Source organism: Ochotona curzoniae, unplaced genomic scaffold (assembly GCF_017591425.1).
Source record: "Ochotona curzoniae isolate NIBS_2020 unplaced genomic scaffold, NIBS_Ocur_1.0 patch356, whole genome shotgun sequence".
Classification (NCBI taxonomy): Eukaryota; Metazoa; Chordata; class Mammalia; order Lagomorpha; family Ochotonidae; genus Ochotona; species Ochotona curzoniae.
The window spans coordinates 509,092-522,153 of record NW_024466924.1 but is presented as its reverse complement, the minus strand read 5'-3'; the positions used below and the strand labels follow the sequence as shown (position 1 = coordinate 522,153).

Here is a 13,062-nt window from a genome sequence, read left to right as displayed (position 1 = left end):
GAATTTTTAAATCCTGGGGAAGAACTTGAAAGGAAATAAAGTTGTTAAGCTAATCAACAATATCAAAAATTTGTGAAGATTGTTTCTCAAAACGGACTTCTAAGATTTGTCTTTCCTCAGAAATAGTAAAGTAAGACCTGTTGTTTTATCCAATAACTAATTTATGAATGTGAAATTATTTTAAGGCGAAAAACCATTTCAATGTAGTCAATGTGACATGCGTTTCATACAGAAGTACCTGCTGCAGAGACACGAGAAGATTCATACTGGTGAGTGTTGCCCCCTTACTAAGGTCATTCAGATTACTATTTCAGGTGTATCAGATTGTTGCCACTTCATTGATTTTGTTTCTTAAAAGTAATCACAACTCATCTAAGGTTTAGTTTCTTCCATCAGTAAGTTAGTGCTTAAGACTTTAGATTCATTACCCAGACCCAGTAAATTACTTTGCTGCTACTGGTTTTGAATGACTTTGGCACATCTCATTTGTGATTTAAGATTTATTTATTATTTGAAAGTCTTAGTTTCGCAGATAGAGTAAGAGGGAGAAAGAAAGAGAGACACCTTGTTTCTGCCAGTTCATTCTCCAAATGGCCACAACAGCCCAGAGCTGGGCCAGACTGAAGCCAGGAGCCACCTCTTCTGGATTTCCCACGTGGATGCAGGTGCCCAAGTGCTTGGGCCATCTTGCACTGCTTTCCCAGACACTTAGCAGGGAGCTGGAAGGAAAATAGAGCAGACAGGACTCAAACCAGCGTCCACAGGGAGTGCTGCCTGTGGTGACTTCAGCCAAAACACCAGCCCCCGGTGACTTACTTTGACGTACAGTTGTGTAATAACCAAAAATACATGTGTAAAGTCACAAAAGGAAGAAACCTTTTTCAGAACTAGTTATTTACTTAGAGATTTATCAAGTTTGGCATAGGTAAAGTTACCATTCACATTTGAATGAGCACTAAGGTAGCAGTACCATTCTTTTAAGTTCTTTTTTTTTCCCTTCCTTTGTTAGTTTATAGCTTACCCTATCAAGAGAAATGTAATGTTAATAAGCTGGAAGATACCAGTTTCTCATTCAAGTTGTTAATGATTTAAAAATAAATATTCCAGATAATCACTGTAAAGGAACCTTTATTTTAGAGCAGATGCTTCTTTGCATAGGTTTTTTGACTAAACCAAGTTTCTGATTTGATCAACTGTCAACTTCTTGCTCTTTGATATCTATAAGATTGGTGACAAATCAGTGTTTATTTCAAGTTGATTTCAAGTGTTTTGCTTTTGTGTACTGAAATAAAAACAGAGTTGATGAATTTATGTAAATTTATTTTGACATTTAAATAGAATTGGGAAGGCTGGAAATATTACAGTTCTTTGTGTGTATTAAGGCCTCACACAAGTACCTGCGCAGTTGTTCCTTGAACTGTTGTGGTACTTGTAGTACCTGGGGAAGGGATCCTCTGGCATTTATCACGTACAAACAGCCTCTCTTGCTTGATACTCCTTTATTTGAACTGTCTTTGCTCCAAAGAGAAGCATGAGTGTAGCAGATTGTTTTTTTTTTTTATGGTTTATTTATTTTTATTGGAAAAGCAGATTTTTTGTTACAGAGAGAAGAGACAGAGAAAAATATTCCCATCCATTGATTCACTCCCCACGTGGCTGCAAGTTGGAGCTAAGCTGATCCGAAGCCAGGAGCCAGGAGTTTCTTCCAAGTCTCCCACATGGGGGTGGAGGATCGCAAGGTTTTAGGCCGACCTTTACTGCTTTCCCAGGCCACAGGCAGAGAGCTGAATGGAAAGTGGAGCAGCTTGTGCACGAACTGGTGCCCATGTGGGGTGCTGGCGTTTGAAGGGGGTGGATTAGCTGATTGGGCTAACCATTGGGCTTTGCCCAGCAGGTCTGTGTAATTAAAACCCTCCACTGTACAGTACATGCTCATGCTTTGGTGTTGTGCTTTCTGAAGAGCACTGTCCACATGGCTTATTTTAGTGAGCATGTACTCCTCCCTTTCAGAAGGAAGTGAGTCTCCCAGCACTGGGAGAAAGGACAGTTTTATGAATTCTGTGATTTACAGATAAGTTTGGGTTTCTCTATAATGATAGAATTGACTCAGATACAAACGAAAGTGGTTAAATATTTTGTACTTTTTTTCATAGCTTAGATTTTGATGACTTCTTACTCATTCAGCAGGTTTTTTATTTACTTAGAGAGTATAACACAGTTTGTTTGCGGTCTGCATTACCTTAGAAGAGCCAGACATAGATGAGCATGTTATAATGAATTGTTGCAGTTTCATATAAAGTGTTCAGATTACTGCTATGCCCCGAGGGCAAGGTGCGTGTGCTGTCCTTAGAAAGCTCCTTAGGGAGAGCAAGATGGGGAAGTGGCATGGGCCACGCTGAGAAATAGATGTATCTGTGTATGTGGGGGTGCAAAAAAGATTTCTGAAACAATGTTTTGTATTATGGTATTTGGATACTTTTATTCTAGTGTTGGTTTCAGTTCTGTGATCCCAATGACTGTAGAAACTGCTGGGGGATTTCAGTTAACCAGAGTGCAGAGGGTAGTTAATATTTCCTGAGGACTCACTATGTCCTGGACACTGTGCTGAATGTTTTATTAAGTGTCTTATAGAGTCCACATGTTAGTGTTGAAAGACAAGGACTATTGCTACTGTCCCCATTGGATAGATGAGGAAGTAGTTGAAGATGCACAGAAATTAAGAAATGTCACTAAGGAGACAAAATTCCAGCTGAAATTTTTGTGGTTCCAGAGCACACATGTGAAATCACCGACCATGTAGAATGGAACTAGAACAGAAAAATATCTTTGTCCTGTTTAAGTTTTCTTGTCTTTCTAAGCTGATTATGACTTACTTGGTTAAACTTTGAAAAAGGTGGAAGTCTGGGCTAGGACTCTTGTATCAAATAGTTCTGATGAATGAGGGCTCTGCCGTTGCTGTAATTCCCTAGCAAAGGAAAGTCTTTAGGAGAAGGGCTTTGTTCTGTACCACTGTCCCGGATGCCCTCTCGTGAAACCAACCTAAGAGGAAATAAGAATAACTTTTCCTTCTCTCTCTCTTTTTTTTTTTTTTTTTAATATTCTTGACCATCTTTCTGGAGTCTTTCTAAGGACTATAAAATATTTATGTAATCACATGTATAAGTACCTATAGTTTAAAGCTATTTGGAAATACACACATGTAAGCATATGTGTGTGTGTTCTCAGGTAGATTTCTGTATATGTGTAAACATGCATATGTGTATGGCATGTGCATATGCATCTAGAGATAGAGACACAGAACTGTGAGTTCTTTATCAAATCATACAGTGTTCTGAATGACTCTTATTTTTGCCTGTGTCAGAGCTTTCTCTCTCTGTAGGTATGTATAAAAGTCATTTAAATTGTACCAAATGTTCCCTTTGTCTGTCCATTTTTAAATTGTCCCTTGGATAATGAGTCACCTGTCAGTTGATCTCAAGGTTTGCATGGTGAGAACCAGCAGTTCTTAAAGGCAGTGTTTGCTTTACAGCCTTCCTCATCCCATTTGGTGTCCCATTCCCTGCTCTGTTTGCAGTAGGGTCAAGCATTCCCACCTCTTGCGGGCCATGAGGCTGAGGTGGAGAGGCAGGGTGTGGGGAGGTCGCTTTTTCCAGCGTGACGTCATGCGAGCTGCTGGCACTGTGGAGGTCTGGGCTGTGGAGCACACTTCTGACTGCCCATGCTGCTAGAACAGGTGCAGTGCAGAAGCCCTTCGAAACCATGTGAAGCTGGGTGTGGCTGGACACACCAACAGGTGCCCCTGGGAAGTTGCACACCGTGCAGAGCAGGCACTGCTTGCCTTAGTGATGTCTCTTACTGATGCAGCAAGAGCCAAAATATGTACAAGAGCATTCTGTAGTTGATCCTGTAGAGAAAGCAGTGGAATATAAGTCTATAATTTCATTAATAAATGCAGTTTCAGTAGATGAGAGACTTACAGACAAATCATAACCCCAGGGCTGGGAACAACTAATATTATTCAAGAAGCCAAAATCGTTGTGGAAGGAGGCAGTCTAGGCAGGTTAACTTGAAGGGCTAATGGCAAGTAAGATGATCTTCAGATGCTGTAATGGCCAAGACGGTAAAACGAGTAACACGTAGGTAGATGGCAGAGTGAAGAATCAGCAGCTTGGCATGCGGAGGCCTAAGAATACTGATGGTGGCTATGGCAGCCTTGGAGAGAATGATACCGAAGGTTGTCTTGCACCAGCAGGTCCCCCAGGCTTCTCCAGGCTGAAGGTATGGCTTTTTTGTTGCTTTAAAACAAAGCAAACAAAGAATCAGTGTATTTTAGGTAGACACTTTTTTTTTAATGGTAGTCTGTAGTGAGCTCTGTTTGACCTATAATGAAAACAAAAGGATGTAGGGGTTTTAAGTCAAAGCAGTCATCTGAAATTGGTGGTGTGTGAGATAGCTGTTTAAATTTGAGGGCTCCAATATTTATGTGAGGATAGGGAAATTTTAAAAATATAATTGGAAATTAGGATTGACACTAATACTTCAGAAATTAGAGCTTATGGCTTTCCCCGTATTGGAACTGTACCTGGCTTTTGGAGCAACTTGAGAATAAAACAGAACAACCTTTACTAGCCTTCTGCTTTAAAATGAGGAATTGTGGAGGAGGTTGTTTAGCCAAGTAGTTGAGATGGCTGCATCCCGCATCCAAGTGGTCTCAATTACTGGCTCCGATTCATGACTCTGAGTGCCTACTAATAGAGACTTTGAGAGGTGGCAGTAATGGCTCAAGTCCTTGGGTTTCTGCCATTCATGGGGGAGTCGTGGGCCATATTCCTGGCTCCTCACTTGGGCCTGGGGTAGGAAGTTAGGGAGTGTGGGGGCCAACTCTGGTTGTTTCAAGCACTTAGGAATCCAGCCAGTATGTGGGGGCTTGCTTTCTCTTCTTCTCACATGCATACACACTCTTATGTTACTTACAGTTTCATAAAACATTAATTTGCATCAAAGATTGTTTGCTGAAACAGTGTTTTAATTTGGTACTTCAAGGATATACTTGGTGAAAATTATCACTAAAATATGATTCTGACAAAAATATTGCAGAGTGTTGTATTGATTTAATGAGGTTTTGTCATTTAATAAAGCTGTGTAACCCTTGTTGGATTTATGCTCTAAGGCTTACTATTCTCTTCCGTAAGTGGTTATGCTTGCTGAAAACAATAAAGTCTGCACCTGACAAAAATCATTACCTGCTTTGCTGCTCTAACAATAAAGACGTTTTCTCTAGCTTTTAATAGCCAAGAGTAATGCTTATTGTGTTTTCAATCAAAAAAAAAAAAAGTTTAACCTGCTTGGGACAGGCTATCACTGAATTCTGTCAGAAATTTGGGCTTGTTGAGGGAATACCATTTTAGGAGTGAGAGTTTATTTTTTTGCCCATAGGCAGCACTTTGAAACCCAATTAAAGCTCTGTTTCTTTAAGGCACTGAAAATAGTCAAAATTCAAATATCTTCAGGACTGCTATCTTTAGTAATTTTGGAGTTCTATTTCTTTGTGAGCTCCGTATTGTTACAACATGTTCGGGGATATGGGAGAGAAGGTGCAGACTCGAGGCTGCAGCTAAAGCTACTATCCTTGCTCGTTGTGTTGAAGGCCAGAGGTACTGCTCAGTAGATAGCCAGGATAAGCAAGGTTAAGTATTTAATGTCGCTGGCGGGGTGCTTTGTGATCAGGTGCTTTTGTCTCAGTGTCGTCTTTGCATTTCCGGAATGCGTGTAATAGAATAAGAGAACAAACAGCACGTGTCCGTGGGCGCTGTTTTCTTCTTACCTGTGATCATTTCACTGTGAGAAAGTGCTTGGCTTAGCATGGGGGTTAGGGGTGGGATCAAAAAGGAGTTAAAGAACTTAAGTACAGTTTAATATTTCTAATTTTTCTGAATGACTCTAGTAAGCAACAAAATAATTACCTCCTTCTAAACTTTTTTTTTCCGAGGATGTTTGTATTTAATTGAGACCCAGTGGGTGAGTTCGTGGGGAGAGATTGATCTGTCTGCTAGCACACTACCTGAGTGGCTGCAGTGTCTGGATCTAGGTCAGTTCGAAGCCAGGAGCTACAAGTTGCGTCTGAGCCTTCCGTGTGAGTGACAGGATCCCAAGCAGTTGGGCCATCTTCTGCTCCTTTTCTAGGTACGTTAGCAGTGAGCTGGAACAGAAATGGAGCAGCTGAGACTCAAACCAGCGCACCAGTGTGGTGTGATAGCAGTGTTGTAGGCTCCGGCTTAACCTGCTGTGTCAGGATTGGTAGCCTCCAGAGTAGCTATCTTGATATTCTGACTCTTATAGCGAATTATGGTTGCTTTTTAAGTCATGGCAGTTTCTATAATTTGATTTTTATTTCAGCTGCTGAAAAGTTATGAAACTATATCTAAATATAGGGAATTTTTTATAAATGATCTTCCCTTCAACCCCTAATAAAAGGAATTTTGAATGTAAACTAAGTTGTTTAAAATTACTGTTTATAGGTTTCTATCCTCATAGAGTCCTTTTTAAAAAAAAAAGTTTTAGTTCTTAGATATAAACAATTCTAATGTATCTCTACAAATATAGTAAGTGACCCTGGAAAAAAATCTGTCTTCCAGGTTAGCCTTCTTCATGCCTGGAACTCCTGACTGTGATTCTTAGAACCATATTACACAGCTGAATATAATTATTTTTTAAACCTGGTAGGCTAATACGGTAGGGTTAAAGAGAATGTTGATTATCCCTTGGCTAATCTAACTCAACATTTTTGTTTCTTTCCATATGTTATCAGTTATTGATAAAAACCAAATTTTCCTTTTGTGTTTTTCACGGTTGTGATTTATAGTTTATCAGTTGTTACGGAGAAGTCTTATGAGTCGGAATAGTTACAGACCTGGCTAGAGCGAACTCCTCCGTGTGGGGCTGAAGGAACTGAATGCATTGCTGCTGCTCAGAGTTGTGTCACCAGGAACTCCTGGGGTTGCGCTCGCTGAAACCAGGAAGCATTGGCTTGCACAGAACTTGCCAGAGTAGATGCAGCAGGGAAGTGTACACCAGGATGAATGACAGTCTCTGGTTTAACAAAACATTCATAAACCAATTTTTTTTGGTTTAATTACATCTAAAGTTTTAGTTGCACATAGGACATATCAAAGCTTAACATACATACATACAGAAGGCTCAACATTATTTACCTATTTCAGTAAACACGAGTCATACATATTACATGCATATGTACATATATACCGTATGTTTTAACTTTTGTTTTCTTTAGGGGAGACAGGGAGATGAAGAACATTCTAATATTATATCTTAGAACTAAACTATGGAGAATTACAGACTTTATGGTTAGTGCTACTGAGTTTTTAGTTAAGCATATATGTTTTTTTTCTGTGAGCATCCTTCCCTCTCAAATTCAGTTGAAGAAGAGTTCACCATTTGTTTTCACAGGTCTCTAGTTTAGCAAAGTTGGGACTCCGGAAGCAATCCCATTGCTTTTTATAATCTTGACTAAAGGCATACACAAATCACGTGACCTGGAATTTGATAAGGATTTTGTGGTATAGACAACCTTTGCTCTTAGGAGTTGAGATGAAATAGATTAGAGAGGACTTAGGTTGATGGCTTCCTGGAAGAGGCAGGACTGGGATGGCCTTGAGAATGCGTGAGGTGTGGACCATGGGTAGTCATCGAATTTCTCTAGGTGGTGGAGCAGAAGAATAGTCAGCTGACGTTGGGCATCTCTAGGCATGGACAGGCAATCAGATGGGCTGATACTCAGTTCCAGCACTCACAGAGAATAGGGTGTTAGAGCTTGGGCTCGGATAGTTGCACATGCTGGACATGAGGAGCAGTAAATTGTCTATTCAAATATTCAGACTTCCAGGAACCTGAAGGAAGCAGGTCCTTGTAGATAATTAAGAAGATCTTTAGGCCCTAATGTCATGCTCACAAAGGATTTTCATATTTATTCCTGGAAGCATTCCTGCACTGGGACATTTAATTTCCATGTTAGAATAATATAGTATTAACTATGAATGATTTTTGAGGAAAGACAAAATTTGAGAGAAAGGTTTTTTTTTACTAATTGCTATAGAAAAGTTTTCTGTAGTATTTACTACTTTACCTAATAATATAGATATATTTTTTCAGAGGATTGCAAATGTATAATTGAGTTTTCTTTAGATATTTTTAAGTTTTTTTTAAGAAAATGGAACAGCATGAACATGGTTAAGTTTCAAAGATTATAATATTATTTTAATTTTGACCAGTTTGAGAAATAGATAAAACTTGGAATTCTCAGTCAGTAGTATGATGAAACAAAGCAATAATCCTGAACTTTATATCTTTGTCAGTTTTGAGGAGAATAGAAAACATGAACTGTCAGGTTAGGAGCTAAGAACTCCCAAATTTAACAACATACAGAGTTCCCTATTTACTCCAGGTCTGATGTGTGGAGTTATGCTGTTGCCATTTAAATGCCTGTCTTGACTGTTCCACTTCCCATCCAGTTCTTGGGTGATGTACCTTGGAAATTCCTGGAAGATTGCCCAAGAGGTTGGGTGCCTGCACCCATGTGGGAGACCTGGATAGAGTTCCAAGCTTCTGGTTTCAGACTGGCCCCATCCGAGCTGTTGTGACCATTTGCGGAGTGAACCAGCAGATCCCTTTGTCTTTCCCTCTCTACCACTCTGTCTTTCCAATAATTGAAAAATAATTCTTAAACACGTAAGAGAAAAGAGCACTTGAACCTGCTGGTGTACTTCCCCAGATAGTCATGGTGCTGGTTCTGGGCTGTGCTGAAAATGGGGACTTGCAACTCAAAGAGGTCTTGAGTTGTCCTTGCTGCCTTCTAGGGTTGGGATTAGCAGGAAGCTAGAATCAGTAGACATCTCCATTATGGGATGCAGGAGTCTGCACTGGAATCTTTTTTTTTTTTTTAAAGATTTATTTTTATTATTTTTTCATTGGAAAGGCAGATATACAGAGAGGAAAGACAGAGGAGAAGATCTTCCGTCCGATGATTCACTCCCCAAGTGAGCGCAACGGGCCGATACTATGCCGATCCGAAGCCAGGAGCCTCTTCCAGGTCTCCCACGCGGGTGCAGGTTCCCAAGGCTTTGGGCTGTCCTTGACGGCCTTCCCAGGCCACAGTCAGGGAGCTGGAAGGGAAGCGGTGCTGCCGGGATAGGAACCGTTTCCCATATGGGATCCCGGGCATGCAAGGCGAGGACCTTTAACCACTTGCGCCATCACGCCGGGCCCTGCACTGGAATCTTAAACCACTAGGTCTGCTGCCTGCTCTCCTCCTATGTCAGATCCCAAATTATATTAAAATTACTTCTCATGTTTTTTATAGTTTTTCTAACTCTGATCATTTCAGTAACCTTAACAACTATTTAAAATTCTCTTTATGATCGTTTTGTCTTTTTTTTAGTCTAGTTTTTTCTTTGCCCTTGATAAGTTATTTTAAATTCCATAGAAGATAAAATGTCACTGCACTTGAATCTAGAGCTAATGCTTTTATTTTAGAAATCCGTGTTCTTGAGCTCAAATACCTGAAGAGCTTCAGAATTTTCCAGAATTTGCTTTTGCCTTTTTGACAGCAGTTACTGTCACTTCAAAATCTAATTGTGCAAATCACCAACGTTTGTGACTTCAAGCCATGAATAAGTTTTCAGATATATGGATTGGCTGATAAAAAAAATTTTCCGTTGTTGAGAGAGCTGCTTGTCAAGTGACCTTTAAGCTTAACATTGATGTGTTTTATTTGGTCCTTGGACAAAAGAATGACAGAAATATACTGTCTTGATTTACAAATAATCACAATGAAGAAATCGGATTTAGAATGGTTAAAGCAATCTTAGTTTAGTAACCAAGGTTATTTTTCTGGATACTTTGAAGATCTTTGTAGGTTACATCTAAAGGACTTTTGTTTTTCGAAAATGCCTAAATGTCGTCATTTCTATTCATATTTGAATTTAGTTAAAATGTCCTGACATTTCTTTCTTTGAAAACTGGGACAATAACAACAACTTACACACTTTTTGTATCTTGTTTTGCTTTTCTGTATGTCTTTTGGAAAAAGTCTTAGTGAACGATGCTGCTAAAAAGTGTAGGTTGTAGTAACAGGTGGTTGTTTGTCTAGCCAAATTCATCTCTCACGCTGCCTCCTTACTGGCCCTCAGTGCGAGGACTTCCCACTCTTTGTATCCTGTACTACTTGTACTACTTGTCTTTAGAAAGTTCTTAACTATGTTTCCTATTCATAATTATATAGAACAGGAGATGGAAAAAAATAAAAGCTTGCTTTATTTCCATGCATATCTTATTTTTATTTATTTAAAAGATTAGTTTTCTTTATTTGAAAGGCAGAGTTACAGAGCAAGATTTTCCATTTGCTGGTTTATTCTTTTAGTGGTTGTAATACTGAGGACTAGATCAGACCAAACCTAGGAACCTGGAGCAGCTTATGAGTTTCCCATGCAGCTGCAAGGGTATCAGGACTTGGGCTATATTCTGCTTTTCTAGGTGCATTATTAAAAAGATTTATTTGTTTGAAAGTGATGCAAAGAAAGGGAGAGTTTCTATCCACTGATTTACTCCGCAGATGGCCACAGTGGGCTAGGTAAAAGCCAGGAGCTTTTTCCAGTTCTCCCACATGTGAGACAGGCCCAAGTACTTTAGGACATCATCTGCTTTTCTCGGGCATGTAAGCAGGGAGCCAGATCACAAGTGGAGCAGGCAGGACTCTTTATGGCTGACAGCATCACAGACAGCAACTTAGGCTGTTTTTTGTTTTTCTTTTTAAATGATAATTAGGAGAAGTTGAGCAATGCTCTCTTAGGAACCTGTAACTAAATTTTTCAAGATTTTTTTTATTGGTAAGGCAGATCACATTTATGAAGAGATAGAGAAAAAAATCTTCCATTCGCTGGTTCCAAATGATCACAATGGCCAGAGCTGAGCTCATCTGAAGCCAGGAACTTCTTCTGGGTCTCCCACATGGATGCAGGATGCCAAGGCTTTGGGCTATCTTCGACTGCTTTCACAGGCCACAAGCAGGGAGCTGGATGGGAGGTGGAGCAGCCAGGCCACAAACCAGTGCCCATATAAGATCCTGGTGCATGTAAGGCAAGGATTTAGCCACTGAGCTGCTGCCCTGTTCTAAAATATTATTTGAAAATGTTAAGATTCAGTGGCAAATGTAAAAATCATAGATATAAGCAGTAGGGACTGCCCTACAGATTTAAGAAGGGATGTTATTAAGTAGATGAGATGCTAGACAAGGATCTAAGATGCTAGGTAAGTTGGGCACCAGCTGCCAAAAACAATGCTTGATGCTGCTCTTTAATCCCCTGGAGCTGTGCTAAAGTATTTTCTTTTCTTTCTTTTTTTTTTTTTTTAAAGATTTCTTTATTTATTGAAAAGTCAGATATACAGAGAGGAGAAGAGACAGAGAGGAAGATCTTCCGTCTGATGATTCACTCCCCAAGTGAGCACAACGGCCGATGCTGTGCCGATCTGAAGCCAGGATCCAGGAACTTCTTTTGGGTATCCCACACGGGTGCAGGGTCCCAAGGCTTTGGGCCGTCCTTGACTGCTTTCCCAGGCCACAAGCAGGGAGCTGGATGGGAAGTGGAGCTGCCGGGGTTAGAACTGGTGCCCATATGGGATCCTGGCGCATTCAAGGCGAGGACTTTAGCTGCTAGGCCACGCCGCCGGGCCCTAGAGTATTTTCTTATGTTTATTCTGTAACTATCAAAGTTACTAAGACTTTCAGAAAAGGAACAAGATTATAGCCAGAAAACAGTAATGTAATGAATTATGTTAACTGATTAATAGCATTTTTTATTCTTCTGCTCTTACATTTTACATGATATCTTGTATTTGAGACATTAAATTTGACTTGTTTTTGCATTTGGATGACAGCTTTTGGAATATTGAATATAAAATTAAGTTTATACAAATTACTGCCATGGTGAATTGAGAATTGAAACTACTGCCTTTGTAATGGTCTGGGTTTATTTACTCAGCAGTGTTTGTGTTTTAGAGCTAATTCACTAGCTATGAAATTGTTTCCCCCTTCAAGAAAGTAACTTTTGAAGCTAATCCTAATTTTTCTTTCCCTGACTTCATTGGCATGATCACTTTTATAATGAGCTTTCTTAGCAGTGCCATTATCCTGTAGCAGAGCATATTTTATTAGATGATGAGGGCCTGCACTATGAACAAAACTTTAAGGCTAGACATTGAGTGAAAGGCACAGGAAAGGCATCCCAAAGGCAGGGTAAAGATGGGTGAGATTTTACTAGTGCTAATGGAAGGTGTACAAAACAAGGATAGGACAATACTTTTCCAACTTCTTTTGTGGAATGATAATTTTCAAATTAAATTCTGTATGGGAGCAGTATCAGCAGTCGGTTCAAAAACAAAGGAAATGATTCCAAGTGGGTCTCCTTGTCTGTTGGTGAGCTGCTAAGATGATAACCGTTACTCTGTGGTCTGTTTCTGACTTGAAGCGTGTGGGAGTTTTCTTACAGCACCTGTTCTTCAGCTCTCTGGATGCCTGCTGGGTATCGTACCCTCTAATTCCCCTTTGCTGCCATCTAGTCTGCCGGTAGTTGGCATCATCTCTGGGAAGGGCTCAGTTGCCCAATGTTTGTCCTACTTGAGGAAGCAGCTCGTGGCCTGGGCCCCTTGTACATCTGACCACCTATAAATCAAGGGTTCTCATAAGCCGCCTCTTGGGCTGAGCATTTGCTGAAAGGACTCACAGAGCTCAAGAACATACTTGACTTGCATCGACCATGGTTTTTGCTTGTTTGTTTTATAAAGGGTAATGAGGCAGAAGGTACATGGGTGAGGCCTGGAAAGTTCCCAGGGGCAGAAGCTTCTGTCCTGTGGGGTTCGAGTGCACCTGCTATGCAGCAGCAGAATGAGTTCACGCGCCAGAAGCTCTCTGAGCCTGGTCAGATAGGGACTCTGGATCTCTGCTATGGTAGGCAGCCTAGATTATTAGCTTCACCTCCAGCCCCTCTTCCC

General features: G+C 40.3%; 1 protein-coding gene across 8 annotated transcripts in view; it reads left to right on the top strand.

Moving 5' to 3' along the window:
* Positions 1–13,062, top strand: part of LOC121167271 (zinc finger protein 148) — a 166,455-nt gene that overhangs the window by 119,596 nt on the left and 33,797 nt on the right. For 7 of the 8 annotated variants that reach the window (XM_040996700.1, XM_040996698.1, XM_040996697.1 and 4 more), the window contains one exon: positions 186–269. In XM_040996700.1, the coding sequence (XP_040852634.1) occupies positions 186–269 (84 nt within the window). Of the gene's footprint in view, positions 1–185; positions 552–13,062 lie in introns of those variants that run through there. The other variant, XM_040996704.1, reaches the window with a different exon arrangement.